This window comes from Balaenoptera ricei, chromosome 19 (assembly GCF_028023285.1).
Source record: "Balaenoptera ricei isolate mBalRic1 chromosome 19, mBalRic1.hap2, whole genome shotgun sequence".
Classification (NCBI taxonomy): Eukaryota; Metazoa; Chordata; class Mammalia; order Artiodactyla; family Balaenopteridae; genus Balaenoptera; species Balaenoptera ricei.
The window spans coordinates 48,207,959-48,231,204 of NC_082657.1; the positions used below are offsets into that span (position 1 = coordinate 48,207,959).

Sequence of the window (23,246 nt, forward strand, 5' to 3'; positions counted from 1 at the left end):
GTTGCAGCGGGCGGGCTCCTTAGTTGCAGCTCGCCAGCTCCTTAGTTGCGGCACACGGGCTCCTTAGTTGTGGCACGTGGGATCTAGTTCCCTGACCAGGGGCGGAACCCAGGCCCCCTGCATTGGAAGCGTGGAGTCGTATCCACTGCGCCACCAGGGAAGTCCCAGCACTCCTCTGCATTTAATAAAATATGTCTATGCGCTTTTCAAATGCACACTGAGACTCCGTCTTGAGAGAAGGTGTTTCTGTTTTCCTCTTAAGACCTAGCTCGATGGATGTGTTTAAACAGAGGCCGACCGCGCTGATCTGGGAAACTTACATGGAGACAAGCACCAAAGGCTGTACCTTCTGTTCCCTGTTCTGTAATTCTTGGTATTGACAGAAGACCTGCTGTCTGCCCACTTGTGAGGTGGGATCGGGGTGGTGTTAGAATTGACATAGTTCTGTATTAGTGGCATTTTAAAGGCAAATTTTTGCAGGTGAAACAATTGGAGAACAGTACAAGCAAGAGTTAATGGAGGAGAAATGAACGGGATATTTAGAGAAGACAGTGGTGTGGAGCGGACATCCAGGAAAGGGACATTTATTGCTCCCCGCTTGCTTCTTCGTCGTTTTTCTCTGTGGCGAAAGATAATGGTAAAGATCAGTGTGGGAACTGAGTAATGTGGGCTACTGGGGAAGGCGGCAGCTGTCCACATGTTCCTGGTTCCTTTCTTGTTTTTCTAGAAACAGCTCATTTCCTTGTTTCTTTTTGATATCAGTATATCAAAGAGTTAATGGTTGGGATTAAACAAGCCCACGTTGCAGATCGGGCAGGTCATGGGCCAAGTGTCTTCCCCCGTCTGGGTGGTTGGTCTCTTTCTGTCTTATATCCTCTCTCTCCCCAGCCAGACAGACTTGCTCCAGCCTTGACCTCTGTGCTCTGTTGCTGACTCCAGAAGTGTCTTCTGAGGGTGTTACAGTGAACCCTCAGAAGCATAGGAATAGTCATTGTTATTGGGGGAGGAGATTTCCAAGCTGGTCTCTGTGACACATGGGCTGGGATATCAGTAAGCATTGTGGTCCATGGATTTTGAGCGTCTTCTATGCCTGTGGACGGAGAGGTCCTTTGACGAGCTCAGGTGTCCTGTATTCCCTGCCTCTCTCTAAAGGTAAAGGAGGACTGTCTTCTGTTGAAACCCTGCCCCCACCGCCCACCCCAGAGCATCTTGGTTTTCTTGGGCCTACTTAGCCCGGCAGTGTTGATCCTAGGAATGCCACTGTGGGTGTGCCTCTCTCCAGAGAAGCCTCTGTCCCATTTGGGTCTTTTTTTTTTTTTTTAATTCATTCATTCATTCATTCATTTTTGGCTGCATTGGGTCTTCGTTGCTGCGCGCAGGCTTCCTCTAGTTGCGGCGAGCGGGGGCTATTTGTTGCGGTGTGCGTGCTTCTCATCGCGATGGCTTCTCTTATTGCGGAACACCGGCTCTAGGCGTGCGGGCTTCAGTAGTTGTGGCGCACAGGCTCTGTAGTTGTGGTGCATGGGCTTAGTTGCTCTGCAGCATCTGGGGTCTTCCTGGACCAGGGCTTGAACCCATGTCCCCTGCATTGGGAGGTGGATTCTTAACCACTACACCACCAGGGAAGTCCCCATTTGGGTCTTGACATCTTGCCCCAAGTCACTCTTCTCCATGAATTACACTTTGCTGCTGCATTTGACTGTCCTGAAATTTTGGAGTTGTATACTGAGAAGCAGGATCACAGAGAGCTCTCTAGACAGCATGATGTCTAGAGCCAGGAGGCCAGAGTTCGAATCCTGCCCCACCATTTACTAACTGTGTGGCACTTCATTCCCCTCCTCTTGACTGTGGGCTGGACTTAGTGACTCACTTCTGGTGAATCAAGTATGGAAAGGGAAAGAAAGTAACTTGCCAGTGGAGGAGCCTGGCAGGATCACCTCCTCTGAGTGATGAAGGTTAACCTGACCAGTGATTAGTCATGTTGATGTCATGCCCTCCCCTGCCCCCCCCTGCCCCCACCATGCGATGCAGTAACCTCAATCAAATCTTGAGAAAACATCTGACAAATCAAAATTGAGGGATGCTCTACAGACACCTGACCAGCACTCTTCAAAAGTGACCAGGTCACCAAAGACGAAGGAACTGGCACGGATTGGAGATTAACATCTAAACTCTGTGTGGGATCCTGCTTTGGAACCTGGCACAGAAAAAAGACGTGAGTGGAAAAACGATGTCAATACATAAAGTCTATTCTTCAGTAACAGTATTGTACCAACGTCTATTTCTTGGTTTTGACAAACGTCCCGGATGTTAAGACGGCAGATGTTAACAGCAGGGGAAGCCGGGTGCGGACACGTGGGAACTCTGTACTATCCTGCTCTTCTGTCCATCTAAAATTATTTCAAACTAAGAAGTTTTTTTTAAAAAACCAAACAAAAACAACTAAATAACGCATCATACGTGTTTGTTTGAAAAATGAATCATCGGTTTTAAAGAATGTGAAGTTAAAGTGGAAGGCCCTTCCCCGCCTCCTGTTCTCTGTGGCCACGCCTCTCAAGGGCAGCAACTGTGAACAGTTGGTGTTCCTCCCAGACCTCCTTCTAAGGGCACGTAAACGTTTGTATTAAACATCGTAAAAAGCCTTCTTTTACTCCTATTCTGCTTGTATGCCTTAGACGTTTTCCAAACGTTTTCATTTTAGTACATCAATTTTCCAGATTCCTTTTTGGACACATTTTGGCTCTTCCATAAGACTTATTTAAAGCAGTGTTTGTTTAGCCAGCGCTTAATTTTATTTTCCACTCAGACTTCTAACCCACCCAGGTCCCTTTTATATTGCCTCTGCCCTTGCCCGTCTTACGAAAGCCTCCCAAATTAGCATCATCGGAGAATTTAATTAACTTGCTGTTTACTAACCCTCTCCTTTCAAGATAATTAATGAGGATGTGAAGTGACACTGGGTCCGACACCGCTCCCGGTGGCACCTACCCGGGCGGGCCCCGTGGGGTGGCCATCTCCCTCTTGTTTACCTTTAGCTGCGTGGCCACACTAGGTGCAGGTACAGATGGCAAATGTTTGCTCAAAACCAGGCTTTCCTGCCTCACCTTTTATCCACCCGTTTTTCTGCCTTGTTAATTAAACAAAGCCTCATTTTACTTAGAATGGAATGCTTATTTTTGTGTGTGTTATTCCCTAGACAAGAGTCTACATTACTGGGCTTGAAATTAACTAGCTGAGAGAGTCAAGTATTACAGTTCCCTTTTGTTTCTGTGAAGGTGCCAGCATAGCATCTCCCTGCCCCCAACTTTCTCTTTAATCCAGGAAGGAAGAGGTTATTCTCCACCTAGAATTCAGTGCTGTCCCTGGAACCTTCCAAGACGTGGAAGTGTTCTATATGTTCTCTCACGTGGCAGCCACTAGCCACGTGTGGCTATGAGCACTTGAAACGTGGCCTGCGTGGCTGAGGAACGGAACTTTAAATTTTATTGAAATTAATTCAAATGGGTGTCATCACAAGCGGCTAATGGCTACCATATTGGACCACCACTCTTTGATCTGCCTGGGCTTATCTGTGGCAGATCTGAAATTCCTGGCAGTTTCTGTAGCCTCCCAAGCAGCTTTCTTCTCTGACGGAGAAGGTAAACTGATTTCTCCATCACATTCGGCAAGCTGTGATTAGGAAGGTAAGTTTTCCGAGGGAAAAAGATGTTACTTTCTAAATCCACATGTAAATGACTTGGATTATCCGTGTCACTGAGCGCTTCATTCATGCAGTTAATTGAGAATTGACAGTGTCCTTTTCCCTCAATTACTTCCTGATAGTTCCATGTGTTACAATGGGAGGAACATGGAGCTGTTTTCAAATAGCTATGTTAATGTCCTCATTAATTTTACCTTTTCCTACCAATTAACAAATATTAACTCCTGTGGCAGAACTAAGTTGGCTTCCCTCACGAAGCCACATTCATCCTGAACACCCTTATCGCCCGAGCGCGCTGTAGCTCAGCTTTTCGCCTTCGGTTTTGTGGTCTGCCGCTCCAGCAGAGGCGCTGGTTTTCAGGGGGATCTTTGCACTGGGTTATTCACAGTGTAGCACAGTGTGGCGTCACCAACGCCAATCCAGGATGAGACGACCTGGGGTCGACTTGCACGGCCCCCACTCACAAGCCCCATTCTCTTTTACACATGGCACAGCCCAGTGGAGACCAACCCAGGTGCCCACGGGGGCTGCGCAGGCATCATACATGGGTGCTAGTGCTGCTTGGACAGCACCTGCCCCATCTTATCCAGATAACTGTAAAACAGAGTCTGAAAATCTCAGTTGCATGGGAAAGTCACAGATTTTAAAGTGTTAGTCATGAATCAAGAATTTTTTAAAACTCCCAAGAATTTTGCAGCTCATACCCACAGTCTCCCCAGTTGCTGCCAGTTTGTCATCTTCGGCGTAACTCTCTCCTCTGTCCACGAGACAGTGAAGAAAGGCATCTGTATCCCCTTAATTTCACAAGGTAGTTGTGAGAATCAGTTGAAATAATGAAGGACCAAACCCTTTGAAGTCTCTATAAGGCTACATAAACATAGATGGTGTTACTGAGAGAATGTTTAAATATTTTATTTCTCTAAATCCAGACTTCTTGATCACTCATTGTTGGATGTCAGAATCATTGCTGGCATTCTCCTTTTAAGAGATGCTTAGGAAAGAGAAGCGTGGTGTGCAGGATGATACACAGGAACGATCATGACCTGATTTTTCACCTTTTCGTTTTGCTCCCTGGCTCTTTAAACATGGATTATTTTCATCTGCTAGAGGGCACAGAGGACACCTGCATTTTTATTGTCATTAGCAATTCCGTCATTAGTTTGGTTAAAAGTTGAATCAGTTACAGGTATTGTTTAGTTCTGAATAAATGTATAACCTTAACTCTCACTCATGCGGCATTGTTCACGGTGGTTGTAGACTGAGATGTGGAACTTGAGAACGGGTACCGCCAACTACAGAGCACATTTACACGCAAGTTCTTACGTTCAAATGCCTGAAAACAAGGATGAAGCTTAACTGTTCTGGAGTGATTTCATAATTCTGAGTTAAATGGTACTTGAATTACTACTGACCTTCAGTTTGAAACAGTTTACTTTTATAACAAGTTTGCATGTCTGGCTCTTACTGAGTTTTGACAAGTTGGAAGGAACTTATTTTGCTTAACAAAGTGTGTGTGTGTGTGTGTGTGTGTGTGTGTGTGTGTGTGTTCGTTCTCCCCTCTTCACTGATATTCTGAATGATTGGGTAAATTTTTCTCAAAGTTTTACATCAGGGCTTAGCACATGGCTACTAGATGGAAAAAATCCAGCCAGTTATTTGTTTTTATAAATAAAGTTTTATTGGAACACAGTCCATCATTGCTTTTGTGCTCTGGTGGCAGGGTTAGGCAGTGGTGACAGACCAGATGGCCCTCAGCCTAAAATATTTACTGTCCAGATATTTAGAGAAAAAGTTGGCTGACAGTTGGTCTAGATGATAGAAATACGTCTTTTAAGAGGTTGTATTTTTATGAATTCTGGGGAAATTGTGGACTAAGAAATTATTCTCGCCCCAATCCACCCTTGAAAATGCAGTTGTCAGCTCTGTCGGCTCTGGTGTATTTCTGTGATCTTAAGAAGTTGCTTATCAGGATGCAATGACCCTGGTTTCATGGTAACTAAACCTGCATCAGCTTCCTGCTAATGTACTGCTAGTCATTTTATTCAGTAGACTGAGTAGCTTTCAGTGTTTCTATGGGAAGGACACTGCTCATTAACGGGTATGTTCAGCCTTCAGTTTAGCTAAAATCTGAATGCTTTCTCAACCTGAAACAGTGGGCATTATTCTAAATGTTAAGTAATATAGCTCTCCACAAAGACAGAGTGCTTCCCAGGCATTACAAGCTGTGCGCCATCGTCATTCCTCACCGAAATGCTGTGAAGTAGGTTCTTCGTGTTGCCATCCAGATTTTATCACTGAAGCGGGAAAGGGTGACTCGCTGAAGGTCACATAATAACAAAGCCCACTGGCAATTCGTGTCATCTCGTGAGTCATGTTGGCGCTGGGGAATGCAGCTGACACCAGTGGGACTCACACCCGGGGCTAGCCAGTCCTCCTAACCGGTTTCTCCCCGGCAGAACCGATGATTTCATTAGCGAGGTAAGTGAACGGGTGATCCAGTAATTAATTCGTCGTTGTCTAGACTTAGGACCCCAGTGAAATCAGATGGTGGGGAAGGCTTGCTGAGTCTTCAGGTGCCCCCTCCAACCGATTCTCATCACCCAACGTTTTTTCTTTTAATTCTGCCTGACCATTTATGAAGTACATTCACATTGATTTACTCTCTGGATCCTCAACGGCCCCGCATCGTGTGGCAACCTTATTCCACGTTACACTTGAGGAGGGGGCGCGGTGTCAGAGCCCCCTCTCCCTCGCATGGCTCCCAACTCCCAAGCCTGTGTTCTCGCTGCGGGATGACCTCACTGCTGGGCACGCGGTACGGGGCGCACGGTCCCTGCCTTCGGGGGCCTTCCAGTCTCGGGGGGGGAATATGCCACGTACGTAAAGCCGATGACCGTCGCTCAGGGTTTCAGACGTGCCGTGAGATGGAGGCTTTGAGTTCAGAGGAGAAAGAATCACCGTGGACAGAAATAGGGGCGGAGATGTGATGCTCAGAAAGGGAAGTAGGATCTGGCTGAGCTGGGAGGGAAGTGTGCCCGGGAGGGAGTGGCGTGACCCAGCATCGCACACGCGCGTGCGCACACGCACACAGACACGCACACGCGCCCGAGAAGCCACTGAGGGACTGAGTCAGTAGGCAGCCGAGCTGGCTGGAGATGGGTGTGGTGCAGCGGAGGAGAGGGTGAGAAGATGCCCTGGTGGAGGACCTTTCTCACCTACAGAGAACGATGGAAACAATGTTTAGAGAAGATTTGTAATCTCTCTCATTGTTGTGAAGGAAACAGGAAGCAGGAACGTGGATAGACAAACGGGAAATGAATGAGTCCAAAGGTGGAAGAAAGACCGCTGTAAAAATATGTCTCACCACAAACCGGACTGGCTGTTGGTTCCTCTGGCCTCATGTTATTATAGAGTAATCTGGAAAGGTCATTGAAAAATTTGTATTTTAATACTCTCAGCCTTTAAAGCACCTGCTAAAAAGAGTATCTATAGTCTGTATGAATACAGAGTAGCTTCCTGGATTTGAGATTCCACAAAGATGCCACCTAACAAATTGAGGTGTGAATGAGTGGCCGTATCCTAATACTGTGGCCCCAGGAGGCAACTGCAGGCCGGTTTATATCCAGATGTCACCATGCCCCCGTCACACAGTCCCTACTAACATGCGCAGTGCGTGCCAGAGCATCCTGGTGCCCCAAGGCTGGCAGGATCTCAGCCATCCTCTCCCTAGTCCTGCCTTTCTCCAGCATCCTCTAGACCCGCCTTAAACCCCATCATGCTGCTCAAAGAAATTTCCCCAGTTTTCAATTTTATAGATGCGGTTTTCTGAAACTTGGATTTCACTGAGGAAGATCCCTCATGGTTCTCCAGCAGGTTTTGTAAACCATCAATCTGTCCAGGATGAAACTGTGCCTCCAGCAGGTCTTCTACTGTGGGTCCTTCCCACCTCACAGTGGTTCTTGGATGTGGAAATGGGGAAAGGATGTGTTGGTCAGTGTGGGCTGGTTGATGAAAACCCTCCGTGTATTTCACCATTTAAAAATACGATTAAAAAAATACATCTCACTGACTGCCCTCACAGCCACATTCTGTTGGGAGGTTGAGAGCAGAACTGGGAGATGGTATCCCTGGACCAAGGGTCCAGGGTCTTGGAAGACCCTGGGGAGGGTCTGTCGTAAGTGGGACCAGCCAGTCAGAAGGCTGGCGAGCCCAGAGCTTGGGCATAAACCGGAAGGGGAGGGGGGCACAGCTGGGTGTTCAGCTTCTGAGCCCGTGTGGAGAATGGTTCCTTCCTCACAGGTCCCAGAACTTGAAAATTGATGAAAGTGTAAGACGTAACCAGTTCCTTGGGGTCCAGATAGCAGCAGTTCTCAGCATATAGGAGGACAGGAAACTCGGGAAGAACATAAAGATGTATGTGTCTGTGTGTTTGTTTAAAAAAAAAAAAAGTCCTAATCCTGATTCTTCAAATCTGGAGACAGTCCAGCTGCTCTGTCGTGCATCCTGGGGGTGCCACTCGGCCACCTCCTCCAGATGTCCGAGCACTGTCACGTCACTCCGTTGTCTCTCGTAGGATCTTATGTTTAGAGCTAAACTATGTACTCAGTTGTTTTCATCTACGGAGGCGCGGTGGACACTTGTGAGCTCGTCCTCGGGGTTCTCATGGCCGAGTTACTCCCCCTGCGAGGCATCTGCCCTGTGTGCTCTCCACCCGCGTCTTCTGTGATCGTAGGTGTTCTAGCTGTTTCTCAGTGTCTTCAAGTCTTGCAGCTATTTGTCAGTTTAATAGTAAAAGAACTCTCGTAAAAGAGGATAGCGATGTTAAACCCATGTAAATACAGCAAGGGGTGTAGACGAAATGGAGGCTAGAACGACAGTGACCGACTAAGCTGGCCTCTGGCTGGGAGACATTTGGCTGATTTGGAGGGAGGACGGCCCTTTTGCGATCCATATACTGAAATAACGAAGTCACTAAATACAGCCATTTGTAGTCATTATCTCCTGCCAAAAACCCTTATTTAAACGAGCGGCGTATATTAGCAAACGTATTTGTTCCCTCAGCCCCAGCGTCCCATCTGGGTCATCAAGGACTGCAGAGCCCCGTGTGGAAGTCCAGGGAAGCATTTCCTGAAAAGAATGACTCACGGTGGGCTTGGGTGGGATCACCTGTGCTCTGCCATCCCAGAGGCGAGGAGACGGGGTTCTGGCTCAGGGGTGATGGGGAAAGACTTCAGGCCGAGGCGCTATCTGCCTCCTCTGGTGGCTGTGCAGCCTTTTAGCAGGTGGAGAGGGTGTTGGGGAGAGTTTCCAGGCAGGAGAGGCGCCGAGACCAGAAAGACGAGGGTTGGTGGTTGAGGTGGCAACTGCCAGCCGTCTAGTTGTATGTGGGGCATGGCGTGGAGTGGAGGGTTGAAATCTGAGATGGAGGAAGGGGATTGGACTCAATTAGCTAGGTCTTCAGTGGCCAGCTGAAGACTGAGAGCAGCAGTGGGGCATTAGAGGAGATTGTTTGTTTAGACTTTCAGCCGGCCATCGCTCAGTACCTGCTGTGGGTTGGGAGCTCTGCCCAGAACCGAGATAGAAAGTTGTCCCCACCTGTGAGGTGCTGTCGACAGTGTGGCGGAGGAGCAGGGGGCGGTTTGAACCACAGTGAGATGAGTACAGTGTGGACCCTGCTCCTGGCGGTTTGCCGGCCCAGAGGAGGGAGAGGTGGAGCTGGGAGCTGGGAAGGGCTTCGGAGAAGGAGTGGCCTGGGAGCGGGGACTTTGCACAAGGGAGGGATCTGATCTCTAGCTGTATATTTATTTTCTTTTATTCTGCTCATCCCCATACCTTTAAAAAGACTGTTATTCTCATTTTACTTCATTCACATTATGCAACTGTTAACTTTTGAAATTCAGTAGTGTGACCCACTCCGTGATCTTTTCCAACTAATAAAAATGGAGTTTTCAGATGGGTCTCATTCCTTTGGTTTCATTATTCCCAGAGGCCTTGCATTCTGGAGCAGATGGGTGGTGGGCCCTGATGCAAACCTCAGGGAACATAGAGGTTTTATAGATATATCTTGGGCACTGAACTGTTTCTGATCCAGAAAGGACCAACTTGCTAACTTACTCATCCTCTAAGACGGTGGTTGTCAAATGAGCTTGCATCGGAAGCGTCAGATGAGCTCGGCCTGCACCCTCGAGGCTCCCGTAGACCTGGACAGGGTCTGAAAGGTTCCTAGGAAGTGCTGACGCTGTTGGTCCAGGGCCCACACTTTGGGAACCCCTGCTCTGTCTAAGCCATGCAGCCACTGGGAAAAGGCACTGCTGTATTCTTGGTGGAATGTTCCTTTACATGACCCTTTCTTAAGGACTTCCCCAGTGGGCTGTCTTCCTAGCCAGTCACAGCAGGAACAAGGGTGCAGACACGCAGTGCCCTCCAAGGGAGAAAAGATGGCTCTCCAGACTCCCCAGGAGCCCTCCAGGTTATCCTCATGGGAATTCAAACTCCTGCAGAGCCTGTGCAAATTGCAAAGATGCTGGGCCGGGTGAAGTGGGATTCTAGACTCTTTTTTTTTAAATTAATTTTTTAATCTTTGGTTGCATTGGGTCTTCGTTGCTGTGCACAGGCTTTCTCTAGTTGTGGCGAGCAGGGGCTACTCTTCGTTGAGGAGCATGGGCTTCTCACTGCGGTGGCTTCTCTTGTTGCGGAGCATGGGCTCTAGGTGGGTGGGCTCAGTAGTTGTGGCGCATGGGCTTAGTTGCTCCTCGGCATGTGGGATCTTCCCAGGCCAGGGCTCGAACCCGTGTCCCCTGCGTTGGCAGGCGGATTCTTAACCTCTGCGCCACCAGGGAAGCCCTGGGATTCTAGACTCTTGACTTTCCTCCTCCTTGTCTGTGAGGGCTCACCCATTCTCAGGAACAAAACTCGATCTCAATAGCTGACATCACCTGTGAAGAGTAGCAGATTTGTTCTTGTCCGGCTTCAGTCCGTGGCCCCCCATTGTGGCTGTCAGAAACCAAGATTCAGCCTGGTCTCCCTTCTCTCCTTCTGTGAGAGGCCCCTCTTGTAGTCTGGAAACGGGGTGGGGGGGATGAGGGCCCTAATAGTGACAGCCCACGGGAAACCAGCAGACACCCAGAGATCCCCCAGCTCAACGGGTGCTCCCGTGCTTTGAGCTCACACCCATTGGAATGATTAATTGATGTCCTCCACTCTGCTGGACAATTAAGGAAAGCAGGAGAAGGAGGGAAAAGTCTTCAGTTGGACCTAATTTGGCACCATATTGTTTTCTGTTAATCTATTTTGTTTTCTGTCCGTCTGTCCCCGGGGACGGGTGCCTTGCTGCTTGCTGAAGCATGCATAACTAATGTCCTCATTAAGGGCTGATCTGTTTATCAGGGCCATGCGAGGAAGCCAGCCTGCCAAACCTAGGTGCAAGCAGGGGGCTGTTACCTCCCTCTGGGCCTTAGCCCCACCTCATTAAGCTGGTCCGGGCTATTGATTGGGAGCCTGTGTTTGGAAGAGTCTTACTTACTCCATGCATTATCTTGACAGATTGATCAGACCTGATTGAGAACCTCTTAAAGGAACGAACAGCTGTAATGGGAAAGTTGGACTCTGTCATCCGTTAGGATGATTCTGGGAGCAAGAAGAACAAGTCTGACATCTTGGAGCAATTGTATTTACAATTAACATGGCTGAAAACGATTGCCTCTATTGATCCCCCCTTCCTGCAATTACAGCCCCATTGTTTACATTCCAGCACTTCAGTTATAAAAAGGAAATTCAATAATTATTGCATTATTTAAAGTTAAAGTGCCACAGAGTTTGCTGGCTACGCTTGCTGGTTGATTTAACGTTCAGTAAAATCCATGCTGAGCTCTCCATCTTGAGGCCGAACAGTATCGGCTTTTAATGAGACTTAAAAAGGGGGGGAAGGAGAGCAAAACCTAGTGTACAGGGTGTTTGTCTGGGTTATTTATGGGGGGGGGGAGTGGAAACCTGAAAGCAGGGCAGAGAAACTAGCCGTGTCATCTTTCGCAAAACTGTGTCCCCTCTCACCACGTGGCCGTCCACTCTGCAGCCAGCCGTCTCCTGGTCTCTCGGCTCCACTTCCTCAAAGAAGCATTTTTCTCTTTCTACTCTCTCGGTCCCTTGTCCCCCTCCCACAAGTAACTTATCTTCCTCAACCTTCAACAAAATCCAGATAATTTAAGGAGAAAGGGTGAAATGTCTTAGCAGCCAGAATGAGCGACATCAAAGGCATTTGTTTAGAGGGAATTTTTCTCTCGTGCCTGGTCACTTTCCCATTTTCTGTTTCAAGGGAAGAAATGAAATAAAAATTAAGCCCCTCTTACGAGGAAGAAATCAGCCCTGTGCGTGCCCACTGCCCCCTGCCCATCTCATGCTGGCGGCCTGTGTTCTTCTCTCATAATGAAGGTGATGAGGGTATTAGAGCTTGCGCTCGAGCTCGTGGGAGCTCAAGAGAAACCTCCAGGTTGGAGCCCCAACCAAGTTCATGCTCTCAGCAGCAGCAGCGAGAAAGTTCAAGAGCATGGGGGGAATTTTAAAGACCATTTTATTTTTCTCATATTTGGTGGAAGCTCTCCCGTGGGCTCGGTTCCAGCGAGACATCTGGATAGGTGCGCTCAGCAGGGTGCAGGGCTCGCAAGGAAAAAGTGATGCCTCATGCCTCGCCATCAAGAGTCACGCCTTCAGCCACAGCCCCACGAAATTTTAGACTGCAGGTGTGAAAGGGGAGAGGAAGATGAACAGAGCCAGTTCCGACTTTTATGAAGTATCTGGAGCAGGCCAGTAGCAGGCAGCTGCTTCCGAGTGACTTTTTCATTAAAGGGGTAAATTCTTGTGTGCAGGCGTTGCATGATGTATCGAGTGCAGTTTGCTAGAATCTGAAATACTCTTTGGGAAAAGGCGGGCAGTTCGGAAGTGTTAGGCCTTGGAAATTTTCCTTTGTACGGGGGAATGTCTCCATGTATTCTGACTTAGGTCTCTGTTCTGTGGCAGTTGCTGTCCAAAGCAGCTGTTCTCAGAGTGTGATCCCAGACCAGGGGCATCAGCATCCCGCCAGGAAGATTGTTAGAAGTGCAAATTCTCCATCCTTACCCCAGACCCGGTGAATCAGAAACCCCTGGGGTGGGCCCGACACTCTGCGGCATGACGCACCCCCCCCCCCCCCCAACCAGGTGCTTCTGATGCACGCTCCAGTTAGAGGACCGCTGAGCTGGAACACATCTGCATCATTAACCACCAAGCCCATGGCGGTGTACCTGCCAATCAGAGGTGAGGAAGCAAAATCTGGTCTCAAGGTAGAGAGATGATGCCTGTGCCAGATATTCAGGTAGTCCTTCACACCTTCTGAGTGATCTTCACATTTGTTTGCTCATGTGGTTTTTAAAATTGCCTCCAAGGAAGACAGGGCAAGTATAAACATCTGTATTTTACAGATGAAGTAACACACCTGTTTTGACCACCAGACAAGTATGTTTTTCCTGCTGTGTTGACTGTCATGGGGTTGGAGATACAAATAAGCAAATCCTTCAGAGCGGATTTGGGGAATCGGCGCCATGTCTGCAGCCTTTTCAGCAAAGTTCTCCTTTCCTGGTTCTCACCTGGGATGTTGGCAGATGTGATAAAAGAGCAAGGGTTCTGATTTTCATTATATTGACACCTCGCGGGCAGAGAGATCCAGAGAGAACAGATGGGGTTCTGTGGCAAGGACATGGACCTGGGGTGTGATCCTGGCTCTGCCTGCACCAGCTGCACGACTTGGGCAAGGGACTTAAAATAAAAATTAAGCACCTCTTGTAAGGAAGAAGTCGGTCCCGTGTGTGTGCAATTTCCCCTCTATTTTATAATTTCTGTGCATCGCAGTTTCTTTATTGTCAACGAGGGATTCTTCTTTGGCCTTGGGGGGTGGTGTGGGGGGGGGTGGTTCCCAGGGAGGGGGCAGGATAGATTGGTCATAAGGAGGGAAATGTCAAATAGGTAAATTCAGTAGACATTCATTTCTATTCCTAATCCCCAAAGCTTAACTAGTTTGAAAGATAATGATAGTAATAATAATAGCCTTGTTGATTCTGAAGGCAAGCCGTACATCAGGCACTGTATTACACACTTCGTATGAGTTATCCCGTTGACCTCTCCCAGTGGTGCTATGAGGAGCTTCTGTTACTGTTCCAACATTGCAGATGAGGCAACGGAGGCCCACCCCGTGTGTGTAGTTTGCTGAAGGGAGCACAGAGGGAGGGTTTTCCCTGGCCTGCCTTAGTCCAGAGTTCACCTTAAACCACAGTTATGACAACAGTGTGACATGGAGTTGAATGAGGACCAGCTTGAGTAGCATATATATGGCGGCCTTTGTTTTGTGTGGGGACTTATACCTGTGAGAGCTGGAAAGTAGCGTAAGGGAAGAAGCACATCTTAATGAACTCACTGTTACCAGTGCCCTTGGAGAAGGGCTGATCTTCAGATCCAGGGAGCTTTGGGTAGTTCCTGGAGGATAGTCAGTTTGATGTTAGCCTTGTGGGACCTGCTTGATTGTTTTCCCCACCACATACCTCCGTTGGCTTCCGAGTTTATGTAGATGCTCATTTGACCGTCGTGGAAACTAGCCCTTATTTTGCTTGAGACCTCAGGCTCCGATGGGCCCTTTCCTTAGGGAGGACTCCTACACACCTTATCAGCTTCCTCTCTGTGTATAGTTACGCCACACTCCTTTCTGGAGTTTTCCCAACAGAGGGAAATGAAATCTGTTAGGGATGGCATCAACATTCCACAGGAGTCCATGCTTGTATTTTTCTAGAAAAGATTTCAAAGCCAAGGCCGATACAACCTATAGATTGCAGATTTATGCTTATTTTTTCCATAGAACTTACTATACTTCTGTCAAGGAACATTCATCTTGAGACTTTTGAATGAGGAAATATCATTCATGCAAGCGAGGAGATGCAGGGCTAGAAAGTCTTGACTCTGGCCTTGGAGCTCGGATGCTGAGAGCGAACAGTCATGGCTTGTTCCAGGGCGTGAGGAGACTGGCCTAGAAACTGGAAAATAGGTCAGAGCAACGCAAATGGATTGATCTAAGGGAATATTTTTACTTCCTTTCACGGTCCCTTGTAAATGGTGGTTGGGGCTTATATCTTACGCTGTCTGCTGGGCTCCTGCAGTGAAATAGGACTAAATTAACAGGTGCCGAGGATGAGGGCATGAGTGGGTGAAAAGCCAACATGAAACAGAGAATACGTATATATTTAGGTTGACCTTCCGGAAGCTTTCCTAAGAATGCGACATTAAATTTGGAACTGTAACACAACCCCTGATTAAAAAGATTAACCACCCCCATTCTGGATTGCATTACACCTGAAACAATTTCTTTTTTAGGCATTCAAAGTGAATACCCGGGTCTGGAGAGTCCCGTGTTCCAGAACGCACCCCGTGGTCATTGCAGTGTAGCTGGGCAGCCGTGGGCCTGGCCTCCAGGCCTGGGTTCCTGTCCTGTTTCTTCCATGCTCTGTGGGACCTTGGGGGCAAGGAGTCACATGACTTCTTGGAGCTTTGGGTTTCTCCAAGGACAGGAGCCAAACGCTGCCCACGTCAGGGTGTCATGAGAAAATTAAATGTGTGAAGGTGCTTCCTCAGCAGTAAATGCCATGCACGGGTATGATGGTGAATTAACACCTGCTTCCTTCCTCCTTATTTCATCTTACTGGGTAATTAGCAGCTTCGCTCTGGACCCTCATCTTCCTGTTCCTTCTCACTGGAAGTGTTGGTGAGACTTTCATAGTCCTCACCCCAAGCCCCGGGCTTGCTGTGGCTAACAGTTTTTTCCCTCCAGAGGCCTGATGCAACAGCAGCCTGTTGCACTGGGGACCTCTGTTTTATGGATTGAGAGGCTCTTCTCCCTGCCTGTGCCGGGTTGCACTTCCGAGCTCCACAGGCGTGTCAGGGGCCTTTTTGGACGCCCGCCGTGGGGCTTCCTCTCTGTGATGCGGGAGGTGTCTGGTCTGCCGCTTGCCCGGAGGGGCGCCTGGGAGCTGCTTTACCCCGTCAGGGAGCTTTGCTGTTTGCTTTGCCCTCCGTCCGAGTACAGTTGCGTTGTATCCATGGGAGGATGTGGTGAGCGGGGTGGGCGTTCGTGTGTTCATTGTAACAGTTATCATTCCCCGAGGAACCTTCGTTTGTGAATCGTGTGTTTTCATTTGTGAGTGTGCGTGTGTGTGTGTGTGTGTGTCAGAGTGTACTTTGTCCATTTCTCCTTTAAAGGGGAGGCTTTGACAAAACCTGATCAATATTTTGCATTCCATGCATGAAGAACCAGATGTTAGAAGTTTCCTATTGTTGGGGAGGAGGAGGGAGCCGGGGCCCCTCCAGATTTATAGAAATCAATGTCCTCTGACAGAACTTGGTTAGTTTTCCTGGGAAACAAGTAACAGGAACACATTTTTTTGATTTTCACGATGAATTATTTTCTAACAAGAGCCCTCTTTTCGTCTCTTGGACTTTCATGCGTTGGCCAGGGTGGGCGAGCCCAACATGTTAATGGGGTGGAATCCCACAAATAACGTGGGCTGGCTCCTTTCCTTTCTTTTTTAATTATTAATTTGCTTTTTGCACTCGGCCTCACGTGCCAGGCCTATTATTCAAGGCAGCTCTTGTTGTATTGAGGTCTTTTCTCTTCCAAGTTCTTCCCTCGGAACCAGACCCAGAAGGGAAGACGTGGGACATTGGATGTTTCCATGTCAGCCGCACAGGAGTGTCGCCTGCCAGCTAAACCAGGACAGGACGAGCGTTTTAAATTATAAATGCTCCGACAGGATCAGACAGATGGACAGGAAAGGGTCCCTGACCAGTGTGAGGGAGCCCCGCTTGCTCATTTCCAGCACAGGTGCTGCCCACCTAGTGTGTGTGAATCCAGTTGCTACTCGATTGCTGTGAGGACAGTCTGTTTTCTGCCGCACGGTGGTCAGTTGGAGAAGTTGGAGTTTGTTGGGCTCTTTCTCCGTTTCCATTTATGAGTCACACTGGATACTTATTCCCTTCTTGTGGGTCCTTGTACTTCTCTGAGCTTTCAGGAAGTAAATCCTCTTGCCACGTGTAGAAGTTTCTTTTGGTGGAAACAACAGTACACTTGCAGTTCATATGACCCAGTGTTTTGCAGGCACTTTAAAAAACAGCCAGTGAGATTGGGGGAAAACAAGGAAACCCTAGGCGGTTCAGGGTTCACGGTTATAGGAGAGGCTGGCTGAACCGAGTGAGTTTGGTTGGACCTCGGTTGCTACTCTTCTTTAGCTGGGTAGATCTCCCTTTCTTGATTTACTAGTTGGTCCTGCTTATTCATTATTCATTGGTGGGTAGATGTTGATTTTTCTTGAGTGAGCCAGTGATTTTCACCGGTCCAGCTGGAGGGTGTATTCTCACAATGGTATTCACACTAAAGGGGTGCCCTCCTTATATCCCTTGGCCTGTCTGCCAAGTCACCACCATCACTGCCTTATTACCTGCAGGGTCATGCCCTAGGGTAGGGCATAGTCTCTGTGTGTGTGTGTGTGTGTGTGTGTGTGTGTGTGTGTGTGTGTATATGTGTTTACATAGTGTCTCATGTGTTGTAGATGCCTAGAATTGAACCAAAACCAAACCCTGCTTGATGGGCTCAGTGGCCAGTTTTCTTTGGGTCCACGTGTAGCACACTAACCACAGTTGAAGTTATTGTTCTGTTTTCTTTTTTCAACTGCACACCTGACCCAGTAGAGGTGAGCAGTTAAGAATCTTGAGCACAGAGTAAAGAAATAAATGGAAAAAGCCAAACAAGACCTGGGTCCTCTTTCCCAAGGATGGGCAGCCTTTGTGAGGGGGAGAGTGTTGGGGGAGTCCAGTGTCTGCGTGGGAGAAGAATTTCCTGCCTGCAGAGGAGAGCAAGAACTCTGAAAGGAGGCAGGCAGCTCCTCCACTGAGTGTTCCACTGGGATTTGTGCCTTGGTGGATTCTCCATATATTACAGTGAATTTAATTAAATACATTGTGATCCCAATTGAGGGTATTCTAATTAGCTGGGACAGGAACAAATCATTCTCCCTCTTTCTCCAGATGAAAACATCTACTCTCTTCTGCAGGGAAAGCATGTCCTTGGCTGACTGGCTTGCCCCGTAGAGTCCCCATCGGCCTCTGCAGCCCCATCCCCTCCTGCTGCGTCTTATTAGGCAGGTTCCAAGGGTGGAATTCTGGGGATGGGCCAGGGCATCTTGGGAAGGAGAGGGTGCCTGGCCAACAAGGTCAGGGCATTGACCCACTCAAGACCTGGGAAATGACCAGATGGTGTGGAGAAGGTCACAGAAGTCAGGACCGAGGACCCCGCTGCTCGCTTTGGGCCCCCGTTTGCTGGAGATTGGACAGCCTGAGAATTACCGAGCTTACAAGATGTGGTGAGAACAGGAGCTGTCACATGCAGGTAGACCTCAAGAGACTCCAGTTGTGAGTGGAAGTTTGGGTTGGGTATAATAACCTTTATAAGCAGGTGTTTCCTAGGATGGAAAAATAGTTTATTCTGGATTTTTGTGTGTATGTCTTGAAGAATGAACTTGGAGTGCAAAAGCAAGTTTGGAATTTTGAATTATGCTTCTGTGCAAGTCTCTAAGAGAGGACCCTAAATGTTCCCTGCACTGGGATCAGTGGGAAAGGCCGTGGCTCTGTTTTCCGCACTTCCTTTTATTCTTTTCTCTACCATTTGTAGCATGTAACCATTTCCCTTCCAAAATGGTTCTCACATGGCAGACAGAAGAATTCCTGGTGGCAGTAGAGACTGCCGCTGACCACCATGAGTCAAGTGTAGTGGTTTGGGGACATCATCCTTACACAGTTATTTTTTAAACAGGAGTCCCCAGTATCATGTTTATTTTAGTTCAGGATTTATACAGCCCTGTCACCCAGGAACCCATGGATTTGAGGACAAAATACATCTGACATCCGACAACTCCCATCCAACACTTTTTGGCCATGTTATTCTCTCTTCTGGCTCAGAGACTGGAAACCCCAGCTGTTTGGAAAAGAACCCTCACATCCATATTAAAATTTTATGTTTAAGATTCAGAGCTTTAGTGCAAGGAAGTCCTGTTTCATGGGAAAGTAATGAGAATTTGGGGTTAGGGCATTAATGGTACTTGCTCTGATTTCATAGTTCATGATACCACCAAAATCCCTCGACAGAGCTTACTGCTTTAGATGCCATGGGTATTTTCCCTGTTATCTTTCATTCAGTCAGTTTTTGTTGAAACTTTAATAAATGTCATTCTTCTGGTCTTAGTGATCCAAGACAGCAGTTTCTGGCTCCTGTACAAGTTTCCCGTTCCTCAATCCCAAGCCAAACTCTTGCTCCCAGGAATATCCTGGTGCAGTTTTTGGCTTTCGGGGGTCCCTGTGGAGAAGTCGGGGAGAAAGAGCATAGACGAGCGCATCATTTTCCTTTCCACCTAGCCCCTCAGACTCTCCTTCTCCCCAGGGTTGCAGCCTCCAGAAAACGTTGCTTTGGTGCTTTCCATACTCCTGAAATCCTCTGTGAGGAGCCTTATGTCAGAGGCAGCAAACTGAAGATAAACGATTAAAAAAAAAATCAGCTCAAATTTATTTCAAGAAAAGTAGCTTTATATTTTCAGTTGTTATAATTTGACAGTTAACACTGAGCTTGCTAGTTCTTCAAACTCCTTCTGGTTGTGATTGTTCTAGGACAGCTAGTACGGGGCCGGGGCAGGGAGGGAGGATATTGCTTTGTTCCAAGGTTCTGCACTTGAGTGTGTTAAATCACCCATTTCGAGGACAGAAGGGATTGTTCTCTCTTGGTACCGGTGAAGCCCTTCACTCTGTTATCTGCAAGTTGGCCCCAGAGCAAAAGTTATTATAGTAGTGTAGTTTTTCTACAGCACTCTATTGTTGCATTCGTATTTCCTCTTCCAACGAGGTCCAAACGTGCTTCTGGAATGTTCACACTTTTTCCGTGAACATAGGATGTGTGCATGTGAGCACGTGAGCTTCAGAGCCGTGTCATCCAATAGGAAGTGCTGCTAGGGCCACTCTGGTATTTTCAGTATTAGGCAGAGTGCAGGACATTCTGACTGCTGTGCTTTCTGAGTGTCTCACCATACAGTGTGGACAAGAAAGATATCCAAGCAGGACCAGAAACAGTTATGAGGCATGGGCATCAAATAGAGCAAGTATGGTCAGAAATGAGAGGGGCCGGACAAAGACGTCCTGAGGCATTTATCGTGTACTCTGTGTGGTCCCTTGGGCCAGGCTCTGGGGACTAGAGGTGGGGATGAAGGTGAGGAGAAAGAGGGATGGACAGGTGGAAACATGAGCCCATAAAATACATTATCTGAACTTCCTCCTCCAGAAGGATGCTGGGGGATGTGAGACCCAGCTTCTAGTTCTCTCTCCCACTGACTAGCTGGGTTACCTTGGGTCAACCACTTAAACTTTTTGGAATTGTTTCTCCTGCTTTATGTGCACCCAATAGAAAAGTTCCCTCTTCCCCTAAAATGAACCATTTGGAATGAAGAAGGCGGCCTTCCTATACCAGGAGTGTGTCAGTTCCCTAATTGCTAATAAAAAGGGTCCATAGCTTTCAGCTATATTCTCAAAGAGGCCCCGAAGGGATGTGAACATTGTGCTTGGATAATCTTTAAGCCTTCTCCTAAATGCAGAAGTCTGGAGTCGGCTAACTGTTTTCCATGGCCTCCACTGTCTTGTGCATCAGACTTTATTCCTGTGTGTGCCTGCTTCCTGCCAGCTCTGGGGCTTCTGTGTTCTGAAATCAGAGTACTGTGTTGACACAAACACAACACAGAGTGTAATTTTGACCATCTGAGCACTAAGCCAAATGACCTTGAGATGTTGACAGGGAAACTAGTCTGGAGAAATTTATTTTTCTGTCTTTTTTTTTTTTTAATCCAGGGGAAAACCTAATTTTGGGTTCTCCGAATAGTCTGTAGTTCTAAATACAAAAACTTGAGTCATCTTTCTTGTGAAATAGCCAAACAGCAGCTTTGGCTCTGTGTTACTGACCTAAGATTCTATACAGGTAAGGTGACTATGTGGACCATCCCCTAAAACAGGGGCTGGTCACTTTTTCCGTAAAGGGCCAGATAATAAGATTTTAGGCTTTGCAGGCCAAACAGTCTCTATTTTTTTTTTTAATTTGTTTATTTATTTATCTATGGCTGTGTTGGGTCTTCGTTTCTGTGTGAGGGCTCTCTCTAGTTGCGGCGAGCGGGGGCCACTCTTCATCGCGGTGCGCGGGCCTCTCACTGTCGCGGCCTGTCCCGTTGCGGAGCACAGGCTCCAGACGCGCAGGCTCAGTAATCGTGGCTCACGGGCCTAGTTGTTCTGCGGCATGTGAGATCTTCCCAGACTAGGGTTCGAACCCGTGTCCCCTGCATTGGCAGGCAGACTCTCAACCACTGCGCCACCAGGGAAGCCCCAAACAGTCTCTATTGCAACTATGGAACTCTGGTGTTTAGAGAGCAGCCATAGACAATACACAAATTAACAGATGTGGCTGTGTTCCCATAAAACCCTATTTACAGAAATAAGCAGCAGGGTGGATTTGGCCTTTGGGCCATAGCTTGCCGACCCCTGTTCTAAATAAAGCAGGACACTTTGGAGAGTGGAAGGAGGAACCTTTAATTATTGTGCCAGGAAGACCAGTTTTATACTGGGAGGGTCGGATCCGTCAGCGTTTTCAGCACGCTGACGCGTGTGAGGGAGACGGGAACGAGAGCCAGCTTGGTACCGGTGAAGCCCTTCACTCTGTTATCTGCAAGTTGGCCCCAGAGCTGCTGGGGAAGGACCCGCTGGGAAAACCAAGCAACCCCCGTGAGGGGTCCTTGGGCTGCTGCCAGGGCATGGTGGGCTGGGAGTGGCTAACCCGAGGCGTGTCCCTCTTTATCACCCCTGTAGCACCTGCAGCAGCACGAGAGCGGCGTGGAGGGCGAGAGCTGCTACTACCACTGCGTCCTGTGCAAGTACTCCACCAAGGCCAAGCTCAACCTCATCCAGCACGTGCGCTCCATGAAGCATCAGCGCGGCGAGAGCCTGCGCAAGCTGCAGCGGCTGCAGAAGGGCCTTCCGGAGGAGGACGAGGACCTGGGGCAGATCTTCACCATCCGGAGGTGCCCCTCTACCGACCCCGGTGAGTGGTCTCGCGGGCATGGGAGGCCTGGGGCCGCCCGGGCAGTGGCCTCCTGAGGGCTGCGGCTTGGTGCAGCTGGCCCTCACGTCCATTACCAGCCTCACAGGTGACCGCTGTGTTCTGAAGGGGACACGCAGGGATTGTTGCTTTTCCCATTTTTTAAAGGAACTTAGCACCACACTTTTCTTCAGATGTCACAAGCCGCTGCCCAGGGAGCAAGACAACAGACGATGTTTTGTCCCCTCTCCCCACATTCTTCTGAGGTGCGCTCTAGATTCAGTGTTTTGGTTCAGATCGACATAAAGCAAACGCTAAACGATGTCTTGCTCAGTGTTGAGAATGGGCAGTGTGTGACCTCGAGTCTGGTCTGTAAGAATGAACTTCAGAGAAGATCGAAACATGTGTTTGTTATAAACATTGTGATTGTATTTGAGAGCGACCCAGTTGTTCCTGGCTCAGTGCTGGCTGTTACTTCACAAAGAGGGGGGAGACCTTCCAGGGGAGCTCACCCCACACTTCCGCCTCCACCGTGTCCTCTCACCCGCCGTCCCCTTCTCCTTCCTTCCCTGTGTGACTCGTACTCCCACCGGGACCTCACTCGGTAGAATCTCCCCTCTCTCTTATTTTTTCACCCTTCCAGTCCCTTTCTCTCTGGTTGGGAACACAGGACAGTCACCTGTCTCTTTAAAAACCATTTATGGTTAAAGCCCTCCCTTAATCCTGTGTTCCACTCTCTCTCCAACAGCATCTTCAGATTCTTGAAAGAACACTCTGTGTTGGTCCATCTCCTGTTCACACGTCAGCCTATCATAGCCCGTTTCCTCTCGTCATCAAACCATCCTTGAGAAGGTCACCACTGACTTCGGATTTTCTGAGCCCAGTGGCTACGTGCTGAGCCTTTTTCTTTCTGTGGTCTTTGAAATTGCTGCCCATTCCCTTCTGGAAGCGCCCTTCCCTGGACGTGTTTCTCTCTTGTCCTCCTGCTGCTCCGGACTATCCTCCACGCCACCCCCCAAGCCCCCGCCCCACACCCCGGCTCGTGGTCCTCAGGCTGCCCTACGTGCCGTCATCACCCGGGCACTAGGCCTGGCCCTCGGCTCCCAGCCTCTTGAAACTTTGTCTCCTGGTGTTGGCACGTGCCCTTCACACAGCTTCCTGGACCTCTCATGGGTGCCACCTCATACACGCTGGGCTCACAACTTCCCCTGCAGACCTCTTTCTCCTTCCGAGGGCATGCTGTCGAATGACCTAGCCGGGCTGCAGACTCAGGCCTTTTGGTCTCTCCATTGCCTACCGCATCCTCTCAGCCTCTCACATGTCGTGGCCATGTGGGGACTTTAATCCTAATGTTGTCATTCACAT

The 23,246-nt window shown here is 48.6% G+C and overlaps 1 protein-coding gene across 3 annotated transcripts in view; it reads left to right on the forward strand.

Annotated features, from left to right (window-relative positions):
- ZFHX3 (zinc finger homeobox 3) overlaps nt 1–23,246 on the forward strand; it is a 251,991-nt gene that overhangs the window by 126,897 nt on the left and 101,848 nt on the right. For all 3 annotated transcript variants that reach the window (XM_059905642.1, XM_059905643.1, XM_059905644.1), the window contains exon 4: nt 21,653–21,884. In XM_059905642.1, the coding sequence (XP_059761625.1) occupies nt 21,653–21,884 (232 nt within the window). The remainder of the gene's footprint in view (nt 1–21,652; nt 21,885–23,246) is intronic.